The 22,283-nt window shown below is 43.5% G+C and overlaps 2 protein-coding genes across 2 annotated transcripts in view; one reads left to right on the top strand and one right to left on the bottom strand.

Annotated features, from left to right (window-relative positions):
* The window catches only part of gtf3c6 (general transcription factor IIIC, polypeptide 6, alpha), a 9,207-nt gene extending 6,201 nt beyond the window's left edge, over positions 1–3,006 (bottom strand). The window contains exon 1 of the mRNA XM_014003466.1: positions 2,777–3,006. Coding sequence (XP_013858920.1) covers positions 2,777–2,799 — 23 coding nt within the window. The 5' untranslated portion in view covers positions 2,800–3,006. The remainder of the gene's footprint in view (positions 1–2,776) is intronic.
* On the top strand, positions 2,055–18,797 carry LOC106514283 (zinc finger homeobox protein 3). Its single transcript, XM_014003462.1, has 11 exons — positions 2,055–2,353; positions 4,635–6,333; positions 6,418–6,956; positions 7,083–7,296; positions 7,969–8,067; positions 8,188–8,324; positions 8,450–8,560; positions 9,986–10,148; positions 10,292–14,985; positions 15,064–15,732; positions 15,830–18,797. The coding sequence occupies exons 2-11, from the start codon at positions 4,671–4,673 to the stop codon at positions 15,944–15,946; spliced, it is 8,406 nt and encodes a 2,801-aa protein (XP_013858916.1). The 5' UTR covers positions 2,055–2,353; positions 4,635–4,670; the 3' UTR covers positions 15,947–18,797.
* The last annotated feature ends 3,486 nt before the right edge of the window (positions 18,798–22,283 follow it).

Below are 22,283 nucleotides of genomic sequence, written 5' to 3'. Positions count from 1 at the left end.
TGTGTGTGTGTGTGTGTGTGTGTGTGTGTGTGTGTGTGTTTTGTCCCTCATTGCATACAAAAGTCACGCACAAACACGAGCAATGTCTGGATGATGCTGTTCATACCACGTCACCTTTCGCTGTCTTTTGTCCCTAAAATGACAAATTGTCTTCGACTGTCTCCGCAGCCATAACAAGAGAAACTCCCTGTATGTGTAAAGACGACAGAGCAGCCTGTGATTTATGGTCCTGATAACCTGCAGTCTTCCACACAGGCCTCTGCCACATCATCACTTCAAACCTTGTCGAATCGTAAAATATTTATTGGACGTTTCGAGAAGGAAAGACAAATCATTTGGAGCAACGTTAATGAGGATATGAGGAAATCTAATACACACAGAGGAAAAAAAAATCCAATCAAAGCCAGAAAAATAAAAGGCAATCCTGTCATGATGGGGTAAAAAAAAACTATACATAAGAAAATACATTAATATTTATGAGATTTAAAGAATATGATGTTGTATTGCTGTTATTTGACGTAAAAATGAGCTGTTGTAACCACGCTGCAGATCAGGCTTTAATCGGATTTTTGCCTCTTTTGGAAATTCTTTAATATTAATGGATTTTCACGGATTTCCTCCCCTTTTACATTTCTACATAATTATTCATACATTTTGAAAAAAAAAAGACAATTTTGACAATCAAAGAGGAACAAAATAAAACATGTATCCTCTACAAATAATATTTGCTTTCATTTAAAAAAAATCAGCTTTCACTTGTAAATATATGGACGATGGACAGATTGAAATTCACAATAGTATTATCATAACAAAAGGGCAGAGTTGGGAAGATGGACGGTCAGAGCGCAGGGGAAAAACTAAAGGTCTTCTGTGATGGCAAACATTAGAATAGACATGTTATTTTAGCTTTTAATATATACATAAATTTGATTTTTTTTAAGTCACTGAAAAAAATTAAAACACCACCGAGCAAATATTCAGCTTAAACATCTCAGTTCAAACAGAGCACATGAATGGAATCCTTTCATTAAAACTTTGAATTAGATTTTTGCATTTTATTTTGATGATTTTGGATGAATATAAAGCCTAAACATTATAATTATTATTTAACCATTTTTTTTCCTATTTCAGCTTCAACTTTTATTATACCAACAGTAATTAACCAAACAAAAACACATTTATGAATAATTTATAGTGGGTTTATTTAAACCTCAAAAATCCTTATCTGAAGCAAAAAATTCAAAAGTCGGAATAATAAGCTAAAATCGGTCCTGCGGACCCTTTGGAGTGTTTGTACTCCTCTGAGTCTCAGTCGCATTTTGTTCAAGATGTCTGACATGTTTTTATTTTTTCTTCATAAAAGGAGGAAATTATTAAGTTTATTTCTGGGATTGATTTATTTCGACTTTAACCGTAGTATTTTGATATGTATTTTAATAAACAAAGATTAAGACATCTTTTAGGCTTTGTCGTGCAATTTTCCGGAAAATTCGATTTTTTTTTGTTTTCCTAAAAAGCGCTTCTCATTCTCCATTTAACATCGGCAGTAAAATCTACTTTTTAAATAATATTGTTCTATTTTTCTCCTCTCTCTCTCTCTCTCTCTCTCTCTCTCTCTCTCTCTCTCTCNGTCCAGGATCAGAGGAGCGGTCCAGGATCAGAGGAGCGGGCCGGGTGTCGGCGCGGCGGGTCCACGGCGGTGCGGCGTACAGCTGCTGCTCACCGCGCTACGCTGCATGTTACGCACATCTCCTCCTGCTGCTGAGGCACAGACACACACTGCCGACCGAGTCGCCTCTCCTCCCTCTCTTCTCTCTCTCTCTTTTCTCTCTCTCTCTCTCTCTCTCTCTCTCTCTCTCTCTCTCTCTCTCTCGGAATCCTATTGATCCAAACGGGCTAATTAGCGGTGTCTGCGCAATTACGCACATGCGCACTGAGCGTAATCTCAGCCATTTTTCGAAGGAAACTAATTAGCAGGAATAAAGAGCCAAGTGTTTTTCCTCCCACAGTGATCAGAACTCATTCTACCTCTGGAGCTCGCGCAGACCCCTCCGTTCCCCCCCTCCACCCACCCCCACCTCCTGTTTACTACAGCCTATATGTAGCTTTAATTACACAGTTGTTTGGTAACAACTTGGACCCCGCTGCTCCCTCTCTTCCTCCCCCCCTCGCGCTCTCTTTTTTTTCTCCTCTCCCCTTCCTCCTTCCCTTTCCTCTTCTTGGCTCGGTTTAAAGAAAAACAAAAAGAAGAAGGAATCATTCATAAGGAATGAGTGGAGACTCCACGCGATTGTTTTCCGGACTGGCGGAGGTTTCGGCGCGCGGAGCTTTGTGCCAGAGTCGCTGCAGAAATGTAAGTGTGCCGTTTGTTTACCAGGTTACTCGGGGAGCCGCTGGAAGGGAAGCGAGCCGGCGCTGGGGAGGAGGAGGAGGAGAAGGAAGGAGGGAATGGTGGTGGGGGTGTTCGGTTAACGCAGTTTGTGAAATCATAGCGAATTAAAGCTGTTTTTGTTGTTGTTGTTGTTAACGCGGCTGTGCGTTGGGTCACCTGTTAGCGGCTACTGGACGCAAGCTTTCCGGTTTAGCTGAGTCGGAAAGTGTTCCGGTGGGGTTGGATAGACTGTAAACAAAAGCAGAAGTGGGCTGGTGGTCGTTCAGCGGCTTGACAAACACACAGGGACGGGCAATGAACTACTCATGCTGGTACTTGGCCAGGGTTTTTTTTCGCAAAGCTTCCGCTCCCGTAGTCCTGGAAAAAATGCAAGAGTACTGTTACCTTAAGACTGGAGGAGGTTCCATAAGATCCACTGTGTCCTCAGGAAAAGCAGCTGCTATAAAAAAAAAAGAGAGAAAAGAAAAAAGTGTTTGTCCTTTTCCTGCTTTGTGTCCAAGATAATAACAAACAAAAGGTGTTTTCCTAAAGTAAAGCCACACAACTCTACTGTCTGCTTCTCATCCCCCCTCACACCCCTGCCTCTCCTTTCTGTGTTACACACACACACACACACACACACACACACACACACACACACACACACTCTAGGAACCCTTTCCCCCCATTGGATTTATTTTAGAGGTAAATTTAACAAACATGTCGTGCAATAATAAGAACAGCTGTGAAACAAGCCTGTAATAGGCCACTGCATGCTGGATTTTAGGTGTTCTGAGTGTGACTAATTGACATAATCAGAATCAGTTGCACAAAAGGATGAGCTCTCATTAACACACACATGCACACAAGTCGTTAAATGATGGTTTCCCGCACTTGTGATCGATAGAGAGCCAGGAATGCTTGTATAAATAGTTACATTGCCGATAGACCCAGGTTATTGATTGCAGTGTAAATGAAAATCTTTATCAGATTAGAGGCCTTTCTCAGCTGCTGGCAGCCCGGCTCAGCCCCTCGGCACTCTCTGGCAGGACAGTGGACAGCTGCAGTGAGCAAGGGTCTGTGGCCTGTGACATAAACACAGTACATTAAAGCACTATCAGAGTGTCAATACGAGCCATATATCTCCAAGCTGCAGAGGGAAGGGGTGGGGGTGGCCACAGAAGGGAGGGATGGAGGTGTTTAAGGAGGAGGAAGAAAGGGGGTGGGGGGTTGGTCGAAGCAGAAGGTAAAAGGGTAGATTAAGGTCTCTCCTTGATTAAAAAAGGTCAGCAATGAGATTGTGGGACACAGACTAACTGAGATGTATTTGAGTCAAATGGCATCCACCTGTCAGTCAGGAACCTGAGCCCATTTATTTTCAAGTCTGTGATTAGACGGTTTTAATTAGTTTCACAATCTTTAAATAAAACTAACTGGTAATCATAACACCAAATGATAAAATGCCATTGCCATAAAAAAGGCACAGAGTTTTTGTACAGTGTGCATTTCTTTAAACTCACAATTATTAGACATGTTTGTTTACGAGGATAACAAATGTTCAACATTTATTAAGTGGCAAAGATTATTTGTTATAATGCTTAATAGAGCTTGTGTGCACGAGTTGCTGATTGAGAAGAAAAACATTTTCCATGCTTATCAAAGTAATACACATTTTAATGTAAGTACACTGCAATGCTGCATTTTAAAAATGACTGGTTGTCTTCCATGTAAAGACACATTTTAGAAGAGTCACATGATTTTTTTTTTTTGAGCACAAGGTTTTGTTGTAATGCTTGAAATGTGTAAAAGATTTGCTTATTGCAGTTGCTGATCCAACGTCTCTTTACTGATGCACTGTTCATAATGTAGAGAAAGCTATACTGGCTTTAAAAAATGTTCGCCTATCTTCTTTTATCTAAGTGTGGCAATTTAGCAGAAGCCCTTTAGCTTAGAAACATTCAGTTCTTTATTTAATCCGATCCCCAGAGGAATATTACAGACCTCCTGCGTAGCCTTTACCCGCATTCCTCTACCCAGTTTAGCGCTCATGCTATTGATTTTCACATTAAGGGCTAACCCTAACCCCTGGGTAACCAGCCTCTGGATTGCTAACTGTGAAGACTGTATTGAACGGATGCTGTCCAAAGACTTTAATCAATGTCTTTACTATTATGAAATGTTATTTACATGACTCATGTATCACTATCTTCTTTTTCTCCTCTCTTCTGTCTGTCCTCTCTTTCTCTGTATCTTAAACACACAGGTGGGCTGGTAATGTGTGGCAGCTGTAGCCTCTGGTATGGACACCGGTGATGGAGGAGGAGGGGATGGAGGGGGAGGAGAGGAGAGAGATGCTGACCTCAGTCCCCAGGCTCTATCTTTTCCTCTCCTGACCCTGGCGGTCATTCCTGAACAGGGGTCATCCTCTCGTACCTCGGTTATGGTCCCTGCCAAAGAGCCCCCGACCCTGTCTCGGCAAGGGGAGGTGGGCGCAGAGGGGTCCCAGGCTAGAGAGGGAGGTGAGCATAAAGGAGGAGGTCGACATACACAGGAAAACGCAGCCCAACTAAAGCATGGGGCGACAGAGGACTTTGCAGAGGGATGTCTGTCAGGGAAAAGGAAAGAAGAAGGAAAGGTGCATGCAGGTGTGGGAGAGGCTTCATGTGAAGGAGGCCTCCCGGCAGCTCTTGACAGCAGAAGTGGGGAGGAGGAGAAGGAAGAGGAGGAGGCCATCTCAAACCAAAGTCAAACCAAATCCAAATGTTCTTTATTACCTCAACAGAGCCAGTACGGCTCTTCTTCCAGCACTGCAAAGGCCAGTGGCACACTCGACAGCAAAACAGCCACCTCTCCAAAGCCCTCCCACCCTCCTTCCTCCTCTCCAAAGCCGTCTCCTTTCCCCCCCATCTCTCCAAAGCACTTCAGTTGTCCGTCCTCCTCTTCTGCCCTGCTGAGTGAAACAGAGGTAAAAGACATTAAGGGCGATCAGGGCTGGATTTCTGGGTTTCCTCAGAGCTTTAGATCCCAGCAGTCTTCTATGGCTTTTCCACTGGCAGGTATGGAGCCTGCCAGTACACCTGCTGAGGATGACGTGCTGACAGGGGTTCCTCATTCTTCCATTTCCAATGGGAAAGGTGCCAAAGCTCCAGAACCAAATGACAGCCAGCTAGAAACGGTGGTGGATGACGAGAAAGACAAAGAAGGAGAACAGAAAGAAGCTGTCCTTAAAAACCTCAACCAAGACCTCTCTCCCAACTCACTGACTAGTCACATGACCATAATGCACTCACGCAATTCCTGCAAGACTCTTAAATGCCCCAAGTGTAACTGGCACTACAAGTCTCAGCACACACTACAGGTTCACATGAAGGAGAAACATCCAGAGACGGGAGGTCAGTGTGTGTGCGGAGCCTCTGGGGGGAAGTGTGTGTGCGGTGGTGCAACACGAGGTGTGTGTGCATACTGTAGCTCGGGAAAAGCCCATCCTCGTTTGGCCCGAGGTGAAACCTACGCCTGTGGCTACAAGCCCTACCGCTGTGAGGTGTGTGACTATGCTACGTCATCAAAAGGCAACCTCAGCATACACATGCAGTCTGACAAACATCTTAACAACGTTCAAAACGGGGGACACGCAAACGGCCACATGCACACCTCTGGTGGCATCAACAACAGCAGCTCCTCCAATGGTCACGCAGCAGAGGAACAGCCATACAACAAGCTCCCGCTTTCTATTCCAGCACCCACTCCCCAGCCCACTAAGCTTGCACCACCCGTACACTCCCATCCTCACGGCAAGCGGTGGCGATGCGATGTGTGCGACTATGAGACCAGCATTGCTCGCAACCTGCGCATACACACCACCAGCGAGAAACACACACATAACATGCTACGGCTCCAGCAGGGTTACTATTTGTCACAGTGCAGGAGTCTTGCCCCACATCTTAAACACCTACAAAACACAGGTGAGTAATTTATTACATATCTTTACATAATTCTACAAGTAACGCTAAAAATGTGTAAACTTTACTGGTTTTACTCCTTTTTAGGTGCTGAGCTTTCCCTGAACATGCGGCTGACCGGTCAACAGGTTCTTGAACAGCCGATGACCCTTGGGTCAGCCCTAACTCCATCCCCCTCCCCCTCTCCATCTCCTCCTCCAGCCCCATCTCTGTCCCCAGCAGGACCCCTCTCCCAGGGTGTATTCCAATGCCTCGTCTGCTCATCTTTCTCCTCCGACAGCTTAGAGTCTGTAGAGCAGCATTTGAATGCTCCCCGCTCCTTGCCACAGTCTGAGTGGTGCTCCCTTGTAGCTGGTGGTTGTCACTGCAGACTATGTGGTTACACCACCCCACTGAGGGCTAACTTCTCCTTGCACTGCCAGACTGATAGACACCGCACCCGCTACCAGCTCGCTGCTCACCTCCAGGAGGGCGGAGACAGGGGTCAGGAAGGAGCCGCCCTCATTGCTAAGGGAAACCCCGTTCAGCTGCGATGCAACCTGTGTGACTTCGTGACCAGCAGCCCGGAGAAACTACAAGGGCATTCCCTCACTTCACAGCATGAGGCGAGCACCCGGGTTTACAGAGTAAGAAACCGTTTTCTCAAAATCCTTCAAGCAGCACATTAAATCAAATAATTATGATCAGTAATAATTAGGGATTACCATTCAGCCATAAAGGTTATTGTTTTCATTCCTATCTACCATTTTCAGTTTCTGCAGCAGTATGATGGTGAGGTTGATGGAGGTTCGTGGCTGTTCCATTGTCTTCTATGCAACCACTCCTCCTCTTCTAAACTGCAAGTACTGAAACACAGCCAAACTTCAGCCCATCAGCAGAGGGAAGGGCTGCTGCAGCTGCAACCAATGGGTGGAGAGGAGCTGGCTGCCATTTTCACCATCAGAAAAAGCTCTGGTGACATCAAAGGTGAGCATATAAACTGCGTGGGCGTATTTCATTTCATGTTCCACGTGATCACTGTCTGCAGAGAGTAGGTGGAGGATTAAGATGAAAGGAGGAAGAAAATGAGCAATGAGGGTTGCTTGGATATTGATAAAGCAAAGTGATTAGTCAATACACATCCTTGTTATAGCCCCAATCACTCCTGACAACAGCTAACTAGCACCTGCTAATCAATGGACTAGTGCAAATCCCCTAGACAAGGACTGTGGGAGGTTGAGGCTAGTCTTAGCTCTACAGATTGTTCAAGATAAAATGCTGGATTTATATTGTCTGGAGTGTGTGAAGTGTGTAACACATGAAACAAGAAGTGGAACACTTTATTTGTGAATTAAATCTATCCTTTGATGCGATTGTTTGTAAATTAAGATTTATTGCACCTAACTCGTGTGTTGTGAGTCCATATTACCTCCGCTTCACCTCTGAGAGAATCTAATGCAGAATCAATAAGTGATCAATAGCGTATGGAAGCAAGTAAGGGGAAAGAAGTGTGATTCAAATACACTAGTGCTTTTGAAGGATGTTATCTATAGTGTAATATAGACTAGAATAAGCCTGATAGTTTATTAGAATATATTGTATGAACCGCTGGGTTTGTCTGTATTCAACAGTATTTGTATTCTTTTTGTCTTGTCCTAGGAGAGCTTATTGGGGATATGGAGACTTCCAGCACTGATCCTTTGGACACGACCAAAGACACGGGTAACTTGGAGGCAAAGAAGATTTCTGAAGAAATAGGTATTGCAGCTTATAAAAATCCTACAACATACTGACACTTAACTCAAGTTACAGTAAGCGTTTGTATTACACAGTAGGCATAAATGGGTTTAAATATTTATTTACATTTTTCACTTGAAGAAAAAACAAAGGAAGAGGACAGAAAAAAGAGTGAGTCCTTGTCCTCAGTCAAGCGTCCATCCCCTGGAAGTGGGGAAATGGATAACTCCATCGCAACCAAACGTTCAAGAACACACCAGCAAAATGAGAACCAGCAGGTGAGCTGTTGAGAAACACTGTTTCAGTTTAATTGTGATCAAAAAGAAATTTATGATACAGCAAATGTAGTACTCCATTAAAACTGCCCACCAGTTCAATGCTGATACATTCTTCCTTCATTTAGACTGTCCAGTGCCCCTTGTGCCAGGTTAAGCTCCCAAACACACACCTTCGACAACATCTCACACATGTGCACAGTGTGGCACAAGACTGTGTGGACAAGCTCATCAGCGCAGTAAGTGTGTGCAACTGTGTATTTGTTGTATTAACGTTCATCGGGAAGTAAAACAAAATGAAACGGCGAAGCGATGGGGGGCAGTGAAATGTAGGGAGACAATTCCATTAAGAAGGCACCAGAGAGAAAGGCAGCGCTTTTTTAATGCATGTTTAAGTAGCTCCTTGCTATCATCTTTGATGCAGCCGTGCATTCTGTGTGTATGTGTATGCACGTCTTTTAGAGACGAATGAGAGTAGGTTTGAGTGAGTGAGTGTAGGAAAAGCCAGTCTTTCTATAATGCATGTTTAAGTAGCCCTCTATTACCAGAAGTGCAGTCAAGCTAAAAAGGGGCCCCTATGCTTTTTACTGTGTCTCTCCAACTAACAATGACCGGTCATCTATCCACATCACCATCCTCCATCTCCCTGGCCTGTATGCTAAGTGGCCTTTGTCTCTTGCTCTCTTCCCTCCACTTCACTGACTGCTTTTCACCCTTTCTCCCCTTTGCCCCCCCCCCTCCCCATCCACCCCCCAGCTGCTCCTATCACTCCTTCTGCAATTTCTGTCCTGCCCCTTTCCCTCGGTCTCACCCAAGCTCTCTCTCATTTTCTTAACCCCTCCCTTTGCTCTCTGTCTTTCTCCATACCAGTTTTTTTGTTCATTGCCCCATACTTCCTCCCTCTGCCTGGTCTATCTCTTTTTCATATTCTGCACCCTTTAGCCCCCGTCCTCCCTCCTTCCACTCATTCCCCTCCCTCACTCTCTCTGATAGTAATTGAGGTTCATTAATTCAGACTGAGGTGATGATGGCCATTATGTATCTTGCTTTCCAATTACGCTCTCTAGATTAAGTCTGACCTTCAGTTTTCTCTGCAGTGTGTGTGTGTGTGGTTGTTCTTCTTTTTTTGCTGCTATGAAGCTGTTACGCAGCGAAGACTCTTGTCATGTAAATCTCATCTTTGGCTCTCTGTCCTTTCCTCAGGGTGGCTAGTTGTTTGCATAGATATACTATTTACTCTCATTGCTCGAAGCGGCGGGAATGAAGGTTTTCTATATGAAGATTTATTTTAAATAAATTAATTATTCAGCTCAGTAAAGTTTTATTAAACCCTTGAGGCATGTTGGAGGGTGCTGGAAGTGAAGGGCAGATTCACACATGTATTCTTATTAAGAGACAGATGTGCCTTGGTGTTTGCACTGCTGTACAGGCAGGTGCAAACTATAACAATACACTTTAATCTTTTAAAATACCAATAATGGAAGCCCGGGCACTCTGTCTTTTGCATGCTTTTCACCGTAGAATTAAAAATCTTTTATTCATGATGCTGCATAAAGGAAGCCCAGTAATATCAGATATTTCTTTTATTTTGAGCTTGTAAGAGAACACCGGGCAAGAATGAAAATCAAGAACGGTGACAACCGACTGTACTTTCTTTCTTCCAGGTTACACCTTCTGTGGAACAACCCCAGCTTCTGCCGGAGTTACAACTACAGACAGATTTGCTTCCTGATGATATTCAGAAAAAGAAAACAACAAAGAATAACAATGCAAACACTTCCCATTCTGCAGATTCAACTGTCTCGATTGATTCACAGAAAAATAAAGGTTGGTAAAAAAAATGGGATAAAATAAACTAATAATTACTTTGCTTACTAAGGAAGCGAAATGTCTAAGTTTCAAAAACTGTCCTGTTGACTTGTGGTGAAGATATTTAAATTTTACAATTACCATTTTTGTGCATCTTGCAGGTATCTTAGGGGAGAACACTGAGGCAGACATAGCCGCACCCAAAGATGTCACAGCACTTCTCACCCCACCCCTCGAAGACAACACCATTCACCCCTCCAATGGCACACTGGCTCCTCAGTCCCCGGCTCAGACGCCCCCCTCTTCTCCGCCCGGCTCCCCACCCGGCGACCCCCCTCCCCTTTCTGATCGTCATGGTTACCGGTTTCGTTGCAGCAGGTGCAGCTTGGCATTCCCCACTCAGGAGAAGCTCCAGTTGCACTGGCAGTACCATGCCATGAGGGCGGCGACAGAGTGTCCCCTTTGTTCTAGACAATGCCGCAGTCAGGAGGCCCTGCAGAGACACATGCAGAGCACGCACTCACAGCAGGACAACGCACAGGGACAGAATACACCCATGCCATCTCAAACTGTGCAATACACAGAGCATAACACGAGTTCAGTTCAGCAAGATTTTAGTTTATCACCTCAAGTGGGTCAAGAGGCAGGAGAGGGTGATGATGACGAGATAGATGAAGAAGCGTCAGACATGGAGGAGAAGGAGGAACAAAAAGAGGTTAAAATGAAAGAAAGGGAAGCTGTTCCGGAAGTTGAAGAGGATTTAACCGAGCTTGAGAAGGGGCCACATGAAGAGACTGTAGCAGAACCTAGTTCAAGCACCGTTGTCAAAAAGAGCTCTAACCCTACGATGGACCGCTACCTGGATCCATCCAGACCTTATAAATGCACCATATGCTCCGAATCCTTTACGCAAAAAACAATTCTTCTAGTTCATTATAATTCTGTGTCCCATCTCCACCGGGCCCGACGAGCCATGCAAGACTCCGGGGGAAGTTCTGCAGCCCCAGAGGCGCCACGTGGACCAGATCCTAGACCTTATCGCTGTAGATTATGTGGAGTGGGTTACAGCCAGAGTTCTACTCTAGACATACACCTTCGCTCTGTTCTTCATCAGACTAGAGCTCGTGCTGCCCAGAACTCAGCTCAGCAGACCCTTGCGTCAACTTCAGCTGTACCAGCGTCCGTTCCCACTTCTGCTGCTCAGACTGCCACAGCCAGGGATGAAACATCCACGAATTTGCCTGTTTCTAAGAAACTAGTTGGAGTAAGCTGTTCTGCCTCTTCATTAGTAGGCTCTGGCTTATTAGCTGAGACTCAGCCATCCTTCTCTGACCCAACAGATTCCCAACAGGCAAAAAAGAGAGTGGCAGAACTTCTAGCATCCAGAAGTCAGCTAATGCTAATACAGCAACAGCAATTAGCCCAGGCACAGGTGCAAGCTCAACTGCAACAGCAAACAGCACTGCTTCAGTCCCAGGTAATTCAGCACCATCACTTAGGACCGGAGAATCTTCTTAAACAGCATTTCTCACTGGCGCCAGATAACTTGCTTTCTCTTCAACAGCAACTTCTTCTGCCATTTTACTTGTCAGGAGATGTAAAGCTCAATTCAGAGTTAACTATAAAAGGCTCAGAACTTGGTCACTTATTGTCTTTTAACCCAATTCCAAAGGAACAGGTGAAGGCAGAGGCTAAAGCAGAGACACTTTCAGATGAAAAAGAAACCCAGAAACAAAATTCTAATTTACTTGTTACCCAACAAAGCGATCATTCACAAAGCGAAGACAAAGTTGTAGTTTGCAGTGGATCCTCCAACCAGCATATTGAAAAAGAGCATTGTGCTTTTAGTCCCGAGGAGCAACAAGAAAATGTAAACATTAGTACAGAAAAAGACAAAAGTACAAAAAAGGATGAAGTTTCTTCTTCATTTCGTCTTCTTGGATTACAGTGTCCTCCTCCCAGAGTGCCATATGCTGCTGCAAATGGAGAGCCTCTCAGAGCTCTGCTGCAGAGTTATGGCTATGAATTGGCTCTGCAATATATTCAAAGTAGACACAGACACCAGCAGCAGGTAGCTACTCCAATAATTCCATCTGCCTTTTTGTGTAAGACAGAAGTGCTCTCAGAAAAAGAAAGAGATGAAATTTGTCAATTACAGAAAGAAATGTTAGAAGATTGTAACAATAATAAAAAAGTAGAAGGCAATGGAAACATAAAAGAGAAAGAAGATACTGAACATGAGGCATCAGGAAACAAAAAGAAAAAATGCTGTGAGACAGGACAGAGGTGTGGAGACTGTGGCAAGTTTTTCTCAGATGCTTTGATTTTAAAAAGCCACCAGGAGTACATTCACAGAGTGCTGTTTCCCACTGCTGCACTGGAAAAGTTTTCCAAGGAATACAGACTGCAGTATGATCAAATGTACCCTATTACTGAGTCTAAATCTGGAGAGAACTCAAGTGTTTCCAACCAAGCTTCCAATGTAGCTCTAATCCCAGGCACACTCACAGAGCCAGAAGCCACATCAGAGTCAGTTAAGCCTCAGGTGAAAAATCTTGAATCCTCACCTATACTGTCAGTATCAGATCCCACAAATAAAGCAAATGATACAACTAAAGACCTGCAAACAGCTGCCTCAGTGGTTTCTTCTCCTTCTTCCCCTTCTCAACCACAAGAACCTCAACAACAAGAGTCACCTATCCCAGGCACATCTGCTACTTCTCAAACTACAACTCCTATACCTCTATCCTTACCTAAAATACCTATGCTCCCTTTGTCTTTGCCTCAGCTTCCCTTACCCCCGCTAACCATACCGAAGCTTCCACTTCCACCAATTCCTTTTCCCATGGAGTTGCCACTTCTCTCTCCAGTTGTGATGCAGTCAATGGCTCTTCAGACTCAGCCTTGGCTAGATTCAAGTTTGAACCCTGAGCTGGCAAAACTCTACCAGTCTCAGCTTAACCCAGCACTACTTGGACAACAGTCACAGCTTAGTCCAGCTTTGCTTGCTCAGCAACCACAGCCCAGCCCAGTTTTGTCAGGTCATCAACCACATCTCAATCCTGCTTTGCTGAGTCAACCATCCCAACCCATGCAAACAGGACAGCAAGGTCAAATCAGCCCAACCACACCTGAACAACAGCAAAGTAAAAGAACTCGAACAAGAATCTCTGAAGAGCAGCTGTCTGTTCTAAAAAAACACTTTGATATAAATAGTCTTCCGAGCGATGAAGAGATCACCAAGATGTCTGCTATGTCTGGGCTGCCTCAGAAAGTAATTAAACACTGGTTTCGCAACACGCTATTTAAAGAGCGCCAACGTGACAAGGATTCTCCTTACAATTTTAATAATCCCCCAACCACAGCCCTGGATGAGTCCAGGGATGATGTAACAAAAAAACAGTGTTTGTCACTTTCCCCCTGTTCACTGTCTCCAGGCCTGTCTGCCAACACCTCCTCACAACCACAGCCAACAGGGGAGCACCACAGGGGCAGACGATCTTCTCGAACCCGTTTCACAGAGCAACAGCTTGAGACTCTGCAGGGGGTTTTTGAGGCCACGCCATACCCCAGAGAGGAAGAATATGACAGGTTGTCTGCTCTGTTGTCTCTTCCTAATAGAGTCATTGTTGTATGGTTCCAAAATGCCAGACAGAGAGCCCGCAAAAATCAAGACAGGGGTGCAGAGGACGGATCAGAGGGGAAGAACCAACCTGACAACATCGCCAGACAGAAAAATGGCTCTTATAAAACTGATAATGATAATCAAGATAACAGCTTTGAGGATGAAGGACAAGGTGACTCTCAGAATGAAAACTCAATGGATTTGACTTATGAGTATTACACTCACCCTGATTCACCTGCCCTTGATTCTTCCACCTATTACTCAGAAAATGAGCTTCTAACAACCAAAAGTGAACAAACATCTACTGCGAGGAAACAGGAAGCAATAATAACCTCTCATCAGGCTACTGTGAGTCCAGCTACTGCCCATACTCAAAGCAAAAATTTAGATGAAGACATCCATCAGAAAGAAAATGCTCAGCCTATTAAAACAGGACCTGGTTTGCAACCTGAAAGTCCTCCAGAAACACTTCAAACCCTTGCTGCTTCCTCATCACAAAAAACAACATCCCCCATATTGTCTGTGTCTCATTCAGATCAAGAAAATTTACACAGTCTAGACTGTGAACCTTGTGAAAAGGTTGCTGATCCATTACCAAGCTCACCCTCTCCTCCAGAGTTGGAAACAGTGCACTCTGGGATGCCCGATGCTTCTGCTTGCCTCTCCAATGAAACCCAGCAACAGCTCAAAGTCCAGGCTCAGTTCCAGTGTAGTCTCTGCCCAGCATCCCTGCCATCATTCCAGCTATGGCAGGAACATCAAACCAGACACCTTCTAGCTGCTCAGTCCCAGGTACAACTCTTTCATTCGGGATTCACAGATCGACCCTTGCCTTACATGATGCTTCATCCGAACCCCACATTAATGGCCAGCCAACTGCTTTCAGGGGCTATGTCTCAGATTCCCCCTAATCCCACACATCCCATGATTTCACACTTGACCAGCATGCAAATGAAAAGCACATTCTCAGATCACTCAAACAGCACTCTTAACAACTCTCTAACACCCATGAAACAGAGTACAAAACATGCACCAGAGACTAGTTTTGAAGGCCAAAGGAGCAACAGGGAGGTTGAAGAGGAGCATAGAAGGGATAAACGTCAAAGAACTACCATCACCCCCGAACAGCTCGAAGTGTTGTACCAGCGCTATAGTTTGGATTCTAATCCCACCAGAGGAGTTCTTGAAAGCATTGCACGAGATGTGGGCCTCACAAGACGTGTGGTTCAGGTAATGTTATGTCAAGATAGTAAACTCTTTTGATTCAACTGTTATGTGTAAATTAAACAAAACATCTTTCTCTCATAGGTATGGTTCCAGAATACACGAGCAAGAGAGCGAAAAGGACAGTTTCGGTCAGTAGGACCAGGAACCAGTTTCACCTTGGGCTTGAATCACCTCCGCTGCCCATTCTGCAGGGCGCTGTTCAAAGTAAAGAGTGCACTTGATGCCCATATAAGATCACGGCACTGGGCAGAGGCTGAAAGAGCAGGCTACAACCTATCAGTTGTTAATGGATCCAATGGACAAAACATGATGATGACACCATCTGTTATGGACCGGCCAGGTCCATCCATCTCCTCTAACTCGATCTCAAACCTTGGCTATGACCTCACCAACAAAGAATTAACTGTGAAGCCTCCAGTAACTTACTTGTCTTCATCAACAAGTTTAAAGAATTCAGAAGATGATTATGAATATGAGGAAGAAGACGAGGACTACTCATACGAGGAGAGTTCCAGTATTGCTGACCATGGATCACCTAGTCCTGAAGTATCTGGGGATCAAAGCTCAGATTGGAATGAGTCACAAACACAGCAGCAGCAGCATCACCACCAACAGCAGCGTCAAAGGACACAGATGAGCCACTTCCAGGTACTCCAGCTCAAAGACTTCTACAGGAGCCACCGCACACCCAACCGCCTTGAGTGTGAGACACTGGGCCAGGAGTTGGGACTGCCTTCCCGTGTGGTACAGGTAATTGCCAGAAACATTCAATCCATTTTTTAAGGTTAATAGTTTGGCTTTTTTAAAAGTAGTAGATGCTATTTAGTAATGTAAGTACTTGTTACAGGTGTGGTTCCAGAATGCCAGAGCTAAAGAGAAGAGGGCCAGGAGTCTGACCACCGACTCTGCAGAAAGGGAGCAGGCTGATCTGTCAGCAGGCGCAGTGGAGAGAGACAGAGCTTAGAAAGGCAGACTGCTTCCTTCAAATACACTCCAACCAAAATTCTTCCTCCAACTGTTGTCCATGCCCACACATACCCTGCCTACTTGCTGCCAAACCAATAACCTGAACACCCCAAAGATGCAGAGCCAGAGTGGCCCAAAGAGAAACTCTCTCAACTATTAAGGGAGAGCTGAAACCAAGTTCTCATTAGCACAGCTTTCCTCTTTTCATAATGTTCTTAAACTCTTTTACGGTCTGTCCTTTCTTGTTGAAACAAGCTCCTCTCCCTATTCCTTCAAACACTTTAATAAACCAAACACCAACTTGATAAAAAAAAACATGCCACAGAGGCCAAAGAGCATTCTCCAAGTATGTGACCTCACTGCCCAGCTAGACCTGCAGTCTACCTCTCAAGTCTGCATGACAGACTTACAGTGGGCCCTCCACCAGACAGTGCTAGATAACTAGCTGTGTAGCATGTAGTCCTAGTCTGTACAAGGCTGGAAAATAAACTTTCAAAGAGATTTTAGTGTAAATAGAAAACTCCAAAAAAAAAAAACTTGAAGAAAAAACAAAGCAGTTAAGAATGGGAGAAGATGAAGAAAAAAAACTGAATAATATCCTTGAAATACATAAGGGTATTTGCATAGAGCTTTTGTAAAGACTGTCTCAGATTCCAAAGCTCATAACCAAAATTTTACATGTCTGTTGATTTAGTTTGAACGTGTTTGTTTTCAACGACAAACTGCAGAGCGGACGTCTGTATGGTGAAGGGGTGAGATTTACAGCTGAGTACCAATAGACTGTTGTGGTGCTAGAAGGCTGCTTCGCCCCCCCAAAAGCCAATGATGAGTCTTCTGTTGTACATGTACTCCTTGTATGTTCATTTAGTAAAAAAAAACAGCCCAAATAGCACAGTACATAAAAGGCCAGTTTGTCCTGAATGGGGTAAACTATTTTTATAGCACTCAACCATTATACTGTATATGGAAACTCTAACCAAACTCAAATTTACATTGTGTGTGTTTAGTAATAGTTTATTATAAATCTTATGGATCGACATAAACTGTCTTGCTTCAATATAGTAGTGTCATGATATTGAAAAGATTATGACAGCTTTCCTATGTTCAGGCAAGATGACTTACTGCCTTTCCATTCTATTTGAATATACCAATGGCTTACCAATGTATGTGAGTAATGTAAAAGCTTTTTATGCTCAGATCAATGTGGCTCCATTTCAGATGTGATCAAACCACTACACTTGTCTGTTTTTTAAACAAGCGAGGCCTAGTTAAAAACTGAACTAAGCTTTACATAAAACCTACACAAAATTCTGTATTTGAAAGATCTGAGCTTTTCACATTTGAGTGATTGATTGTTACAAAAAAATTAAAACTAAAGTGTTTAATAGTGTGAGGGGTAAATGTACAGTATTTAGCTTTTGTATGGTTGACTCGAGACTTCATTGGATGTTTGACACATAGCTCTTTTCTTCACATATACTGAGCTTCTCAGCAAAGTTGAAGAAAACTTTGGATGTCATCAATGTTATTTTTGTACACTTAATTTATTGTCCCTCCTCCCTTGTCTTATTTTCACTTTTTCTCTTTACAATTCTTTCTCTGTTCATTTATTACCAGTTCTTATTCTACCTGTAATAATAATAATATAACAATAATAGCTAAACAATAATTAATGCTTTAAGACAAAAATCCAAAGACGTGATAATACTTTAACCATATGACTTACAAAAATAAGCGCTACTGTTTACTTGATGATGTGATACTGTTTTTAAAGAAGGAAGGAGTCCCTGTATCTAAGCTACTGTTTTCTGCCTCTCATAAGCACACTGGAGACTGTAACCAAAACCCCAAACTAGAGCCATGGCAGTCTGTAATATAGCGGTTGAAGAGTTTTACTTCTCTTGAAAAAAAAGTTTCAGTTTATTTTTCTTTTATACCATAGTGTTAAACTTCAAGCCCTTAAGGATGTCCAGTTTGCTGCTAATGTACTGTAGTTTCTAATGATATTGTAGAAAGATGCATGCTCTGATCGCTTTACCACTAGGCTTTAATGACTACAAACTGTAATGATACCTGTGATGCTGTTGATGAACTGCTCCTCTGTTATTCTGTTCGAAAACTAATGGATATGTGGGGCTCAATTCCAACAAGTTTGTTTTTCAGTATCCTATAATACACCTTTACTCAGAAGAAAGAAATGTTTTGAAGCTTCCAGATTTTAGAGAGCATTATTTTGGGATTAATTTTGCAAATTCACGTGAAGATACTGCATAGATATTTGAAGGAGTTAAGCCCCAAACCTTCCACTGGTATGGTGTCCATCTGTGTTGCAGTGTCTCTAGTCAGGAATCCAGCTAAAACAACTTTGCTGACTCTTACTGACATCACAGCCAAGCTTCCAAAGGATGTGGACTGACTAACTCTGTCACGTTTTGTTCTTTAACCAACCAATGTTTACGACAATACCAATGAGCTTTCTTCTGTACAGAAATGTGCATTCCAAATACCACAAAGGCAGTTTCTGTTTTCTACACTGATAATTTCAAAGTTAATTTCTCTCTTGATCTTAGTGACTGTAAGATGTACATATTGGAGTCCTTTTATGGTGAAAAGACTCTCTTATCCTTACTGTAGGTAAAACGGTTCTTTTAAAATTTTTTTTCTGGATATGTTGTTGCCATAGTGATGACCAAAAAGATAATTGTGATGTGCACCTGTCCTTATGTCCTGCTCCAGTGGTTTAGTGTGTCTCTATACTCTTCCTATCCCAGATTTTCCCTGTCGTTATGTGTTCCTCCTCCTTTCCCTCCCCAAATTCCACTGAGCTAAATAAAGTCTGCTTTGGTGCACGCTCTGGTGTCATCCCTTGGGTTTAACTTTTTTTTTAAGTCATTTTTATCAGTGTTGTGCAATGCAAAAGTGTCTGCCTCTTATATGACTTTCATATTACAAGTTGTAGGTTTGTTAGTCGAGTACGTCTGGCTGGAAAGCATTTGGTGTGCAGTTGTGTGTGTGTGTGTGTGTCTAACACAACTGAGCGTGGAAGGCATTGGGTGAATAGAGCCATGACCTCTGGGGTCACTTCATTAATTACATCTGTGACATTCAGCCAGATGAGTTTCCTTTGTGACTAAATGATATGATGAATATTAACGACCTCGGATGAATTACATTGCTGCTCCTGCTGCTGCTGATGATAATGTGTTTTACGACTCAGAGAGAGAGAGAGAGAGAGAGAGAGAGAAAGAGAGAGAGAGACTCTGCCCATCTCTGCCTCTGAGAGAGAGAGAGAGAGAGAGAGAGAGAAAGAGAGAGAGAGAGAGAGAGAGAGAGAGAGGAGGAAAATTGCACACTACAGCACATTTAAGACACACTGATATTCATATGCAACATTTCAAAGACTACAGCTTAGATTGGAAGAGAATATTTTATTACTTTATATTCCAATGGTCGATGGGGCAACTTCATACAAAGGAATTTCTTAAAAGAACACTGGAATGTGTTGATCTTTCTGAGCCACAAACACAAACTGGGATCTGCTTCTTGTTTTCTTCCAGCGAGTCGTTCATTTAACCACTTCACAGAAATGCGACACTGGAAAATGTTACCATGAACCTGTTATAATCTGATTTTGGTTGCAGGGAGAAAGCAAACAGATACATGTGGAGAACAATAGCAAAGTGAACACACAAGAGGGCTTGAGATAGCTCCGTATCTGATGATAGCCATCTTAGAAAGTCATCGTGATAAAGTGATCCCCCACCATTTCTCCTTCTCCCTGTCCTCCTCTCTTAATCAAATGAGTACTGTGCAGCTGGTGGGGTTGCGGCAAAAAGGGGTACGAGTGTGTGTGTGCGTGAAGCGTAGGTGGATGGGTGGGGGGGCTTTGAGGGATGGCGTGAAATTATTGCCTGCTGGTGTATATGTGTCGCTGGGGGTAGCAGAGTAGGGGGTTGGGCTGAGGCTGGGGAAGGGGGGGGGGGTGTAATGTCATTGCCTGCTGGTGTATCTGTAGTGGGGGCTCATTTAGATTTAGATTGGTTATGTGAGGAGAGAGCTTGAAAGGCCAGCTCATGTTTATGCATGAATCCCAAAGCATGCTGCCGCGGTGGAGCCCCAAGTTTAAAGAGACAGGGCTGAAAAGCATTCAGATGCACCTCTGCTTCTGCGTTTTTATCTGAAGCCACACTGTGCTATCGAATATATTTTAATTGGTGTATAGTTGTTTGCGGCAATATTTGTTATCGTTCAGTGTCTTTTTGTACACAAATAGATTAGGGTTTTGTCTAAACCAGTAGCCACTGATTCCTTTTAACTTCTAAAAAAAATTAAAATTGCAGTGTTAAAAATGTGGGCTTCACCACCCACTGCTTGACAAGGTGCAAGCGATTGGTCTGGCGTCTCCTACAGCTGATGCATAACTTCCCACGTTACACTCACTCATACCCCAATAGTAATCAGTAAATGTCTTTGAAGAAGAGTTTGTTCAGCACTTCATCAGGTATAAAGTGGTTTTTATTTGGAAATGTGGTCCCTATCCATCTTTTAAATGACTTTTTAATGGTCGTCACACCGTCCTAATCAATCATGTGGTAGAGCTATAGCCTGCGAGCGCAAATACACTATTTATAATTCCTACACTCTGCTGCAAAAGTGACACTGTGCCTTTTTAAAACAGAAGTATCTGTTTCTGTAATTTTCTGGCGACATTACAGAAGTCTTTAACAATTCATGGCGTTCTGGTAATGAGGTAATGCATATCGTACTGGTTCGTTCCTGAAATGGTGGACAGGAAAACTTACCATTTATTGTTGAGGGCGGCCCTCACTTTGTGACCCTTCTCCATCCCCCCAACCACACTGCCCACCCACCCCTCTCCTCACCCCACTGGCGGCCACAGTACTTTACATCTATAATGAGATACAAATACGCATCAGCAGGAGAGTGTCTACGCCACGCGTCACTGTGTGAATATTACTCACACTTATTAGCTGGATTATGTTAATCTTTACACTCTCTGCTCACACACAACAGACTCTCTGTGATATGGGGGTGGTCACGGCAGTAAGCGTGTACTGCTGTGTGTATGCATATACGTGTGCGGGACTGTATGTGTGTGAGAGTGATTGCCATGTTGTCAAACTTATCTGCATGTGAAAGGGAGGTCTAATTATATCACTTATGCAAAAGAGGAATGCACACAGGCTTCTGCATACAGTACAAGCCCAACATGGGCATCTTGGAGCTTAGGCCAAAAAGATGGAGCAGGATAGTCTCTTATTGACATGACATCACCACCTGTTGGAGATCAGTTTTGACATAATACACAAAAGTTACAGTGTCAATTTGATAAACACCTTTAAATATACCAGAAAAATCTTGCATTGGTCAAATTTACAGAGGAATAAAACATGTTGTTATTGACTGTTATTGGAAACTGTCCAACTACACATCCACAGATTAGTCTTTTTTTTCAGACCGATACATTGATAGTATCCCTCTTGGCATGATTGATTGAGCCTGACACATTTTAATTACGTCCAAATTAAATGAATCGGCTGGCAGACTATAAAACATTGCAGTTTAATAACGAGTCCCTCCATTTTCCCTTCTTTTTTTCTCTTCCCTTCCTTCTTCCAATCCCATTTTGGCGGCCCACACCAAATAACCTCTCTCCGTTTAATGATATGCAAATGAATTTTCATGAACCCCATGATCCTGTGCGATGATTAAACTGAGATGACATTAGCTGCCACGCTGCTGCCACTGTCAGTGTTTCTGTCTGCCTCCTTTTCTTTTCCCCCCATCTCTACTATCTTTCCTCCGTATCCACGACAACAGCCAACTGGTGATATTAAGGGGTTCATCGTCACGATCCCTTCGAGAATTTTCTTTGTAAGTGATGACATTCTGACTATCCAGTGTTATTTCAGAGAAGTTTTCCCCCGTGGAAGCAGACACAGTGCGAGATGTTGGCTCTCACAAGACGTGCTGTTGTAACACCCATGTTAGAACCATATACAATTATGCAGTAGCACCATAAAGCACATTTTTGGAAGCCTTCCACATCTCATTTTCCACTTTCAACTCTCCCCTCCCACCGTTCCGTTTTGGTCCACATCCAGCTCCACCTCCGCTGTCGTTTATTGTACTCCATTTGCATAATGAAGCTCCGGCTTAATTAAGATCCCACTGGAGTCTGGAGCCAAGGATGAAGGAAAGAAGGACGCGTGGAAAAGGGGGAGGGCATCAAGCAGTCCTTGGCTTATCCGCACGTGTCCAAATAGGAGGCACAATTTAAGGGGGGGTAGGAAAGCGTTGACGAGCGATTAAAT

Source organism: Austrofundulus limnaeus, unplaced genomic scaffold (genome assembly GCF_001266775.1).
Source record: "Austrofundulus limnaeus strain Quisiro unplaced genomic scaffold, Austrofundulus_limnaeus-1.0 Scaffold19, whole genome shotgun sequence".
Classification (NCBI taxonomy): Eukaryota; Metazoa; Chordata; class Actinopteri; order Cyprinodontiformes; family Rivulidae; genus Austrofundulus; species Austrofundulus limnaeus.
This window is presented reverse-complemented; position numbering and strand designations above follow the sequence as displayed.

Bases quoted from the DNA above. Each gene is read 5' to 3' on its own strand.
- LOC106514283 (XM_014003462.1), top strand. From the start codon at position 4,671: ATGGACACCGGTGATGGAGGAGGAGGGGATGGAGGGGGAGGAGAGGAG. The intron at 7,297-7,968 runs GTGAGCATATAA...GTCTTGTCCTAG, and splicing joins AAGCTCTGGTGACATCAAAG to GAGAGCTTATTGGGGATATG. The intron at 14,986-15,063 runs GTAATGTTATGT...TTTCTCTCATAG, and splicing joins TCACAAGACGTGTGGTTCAG to GTATGGTTCCAGAATACACG.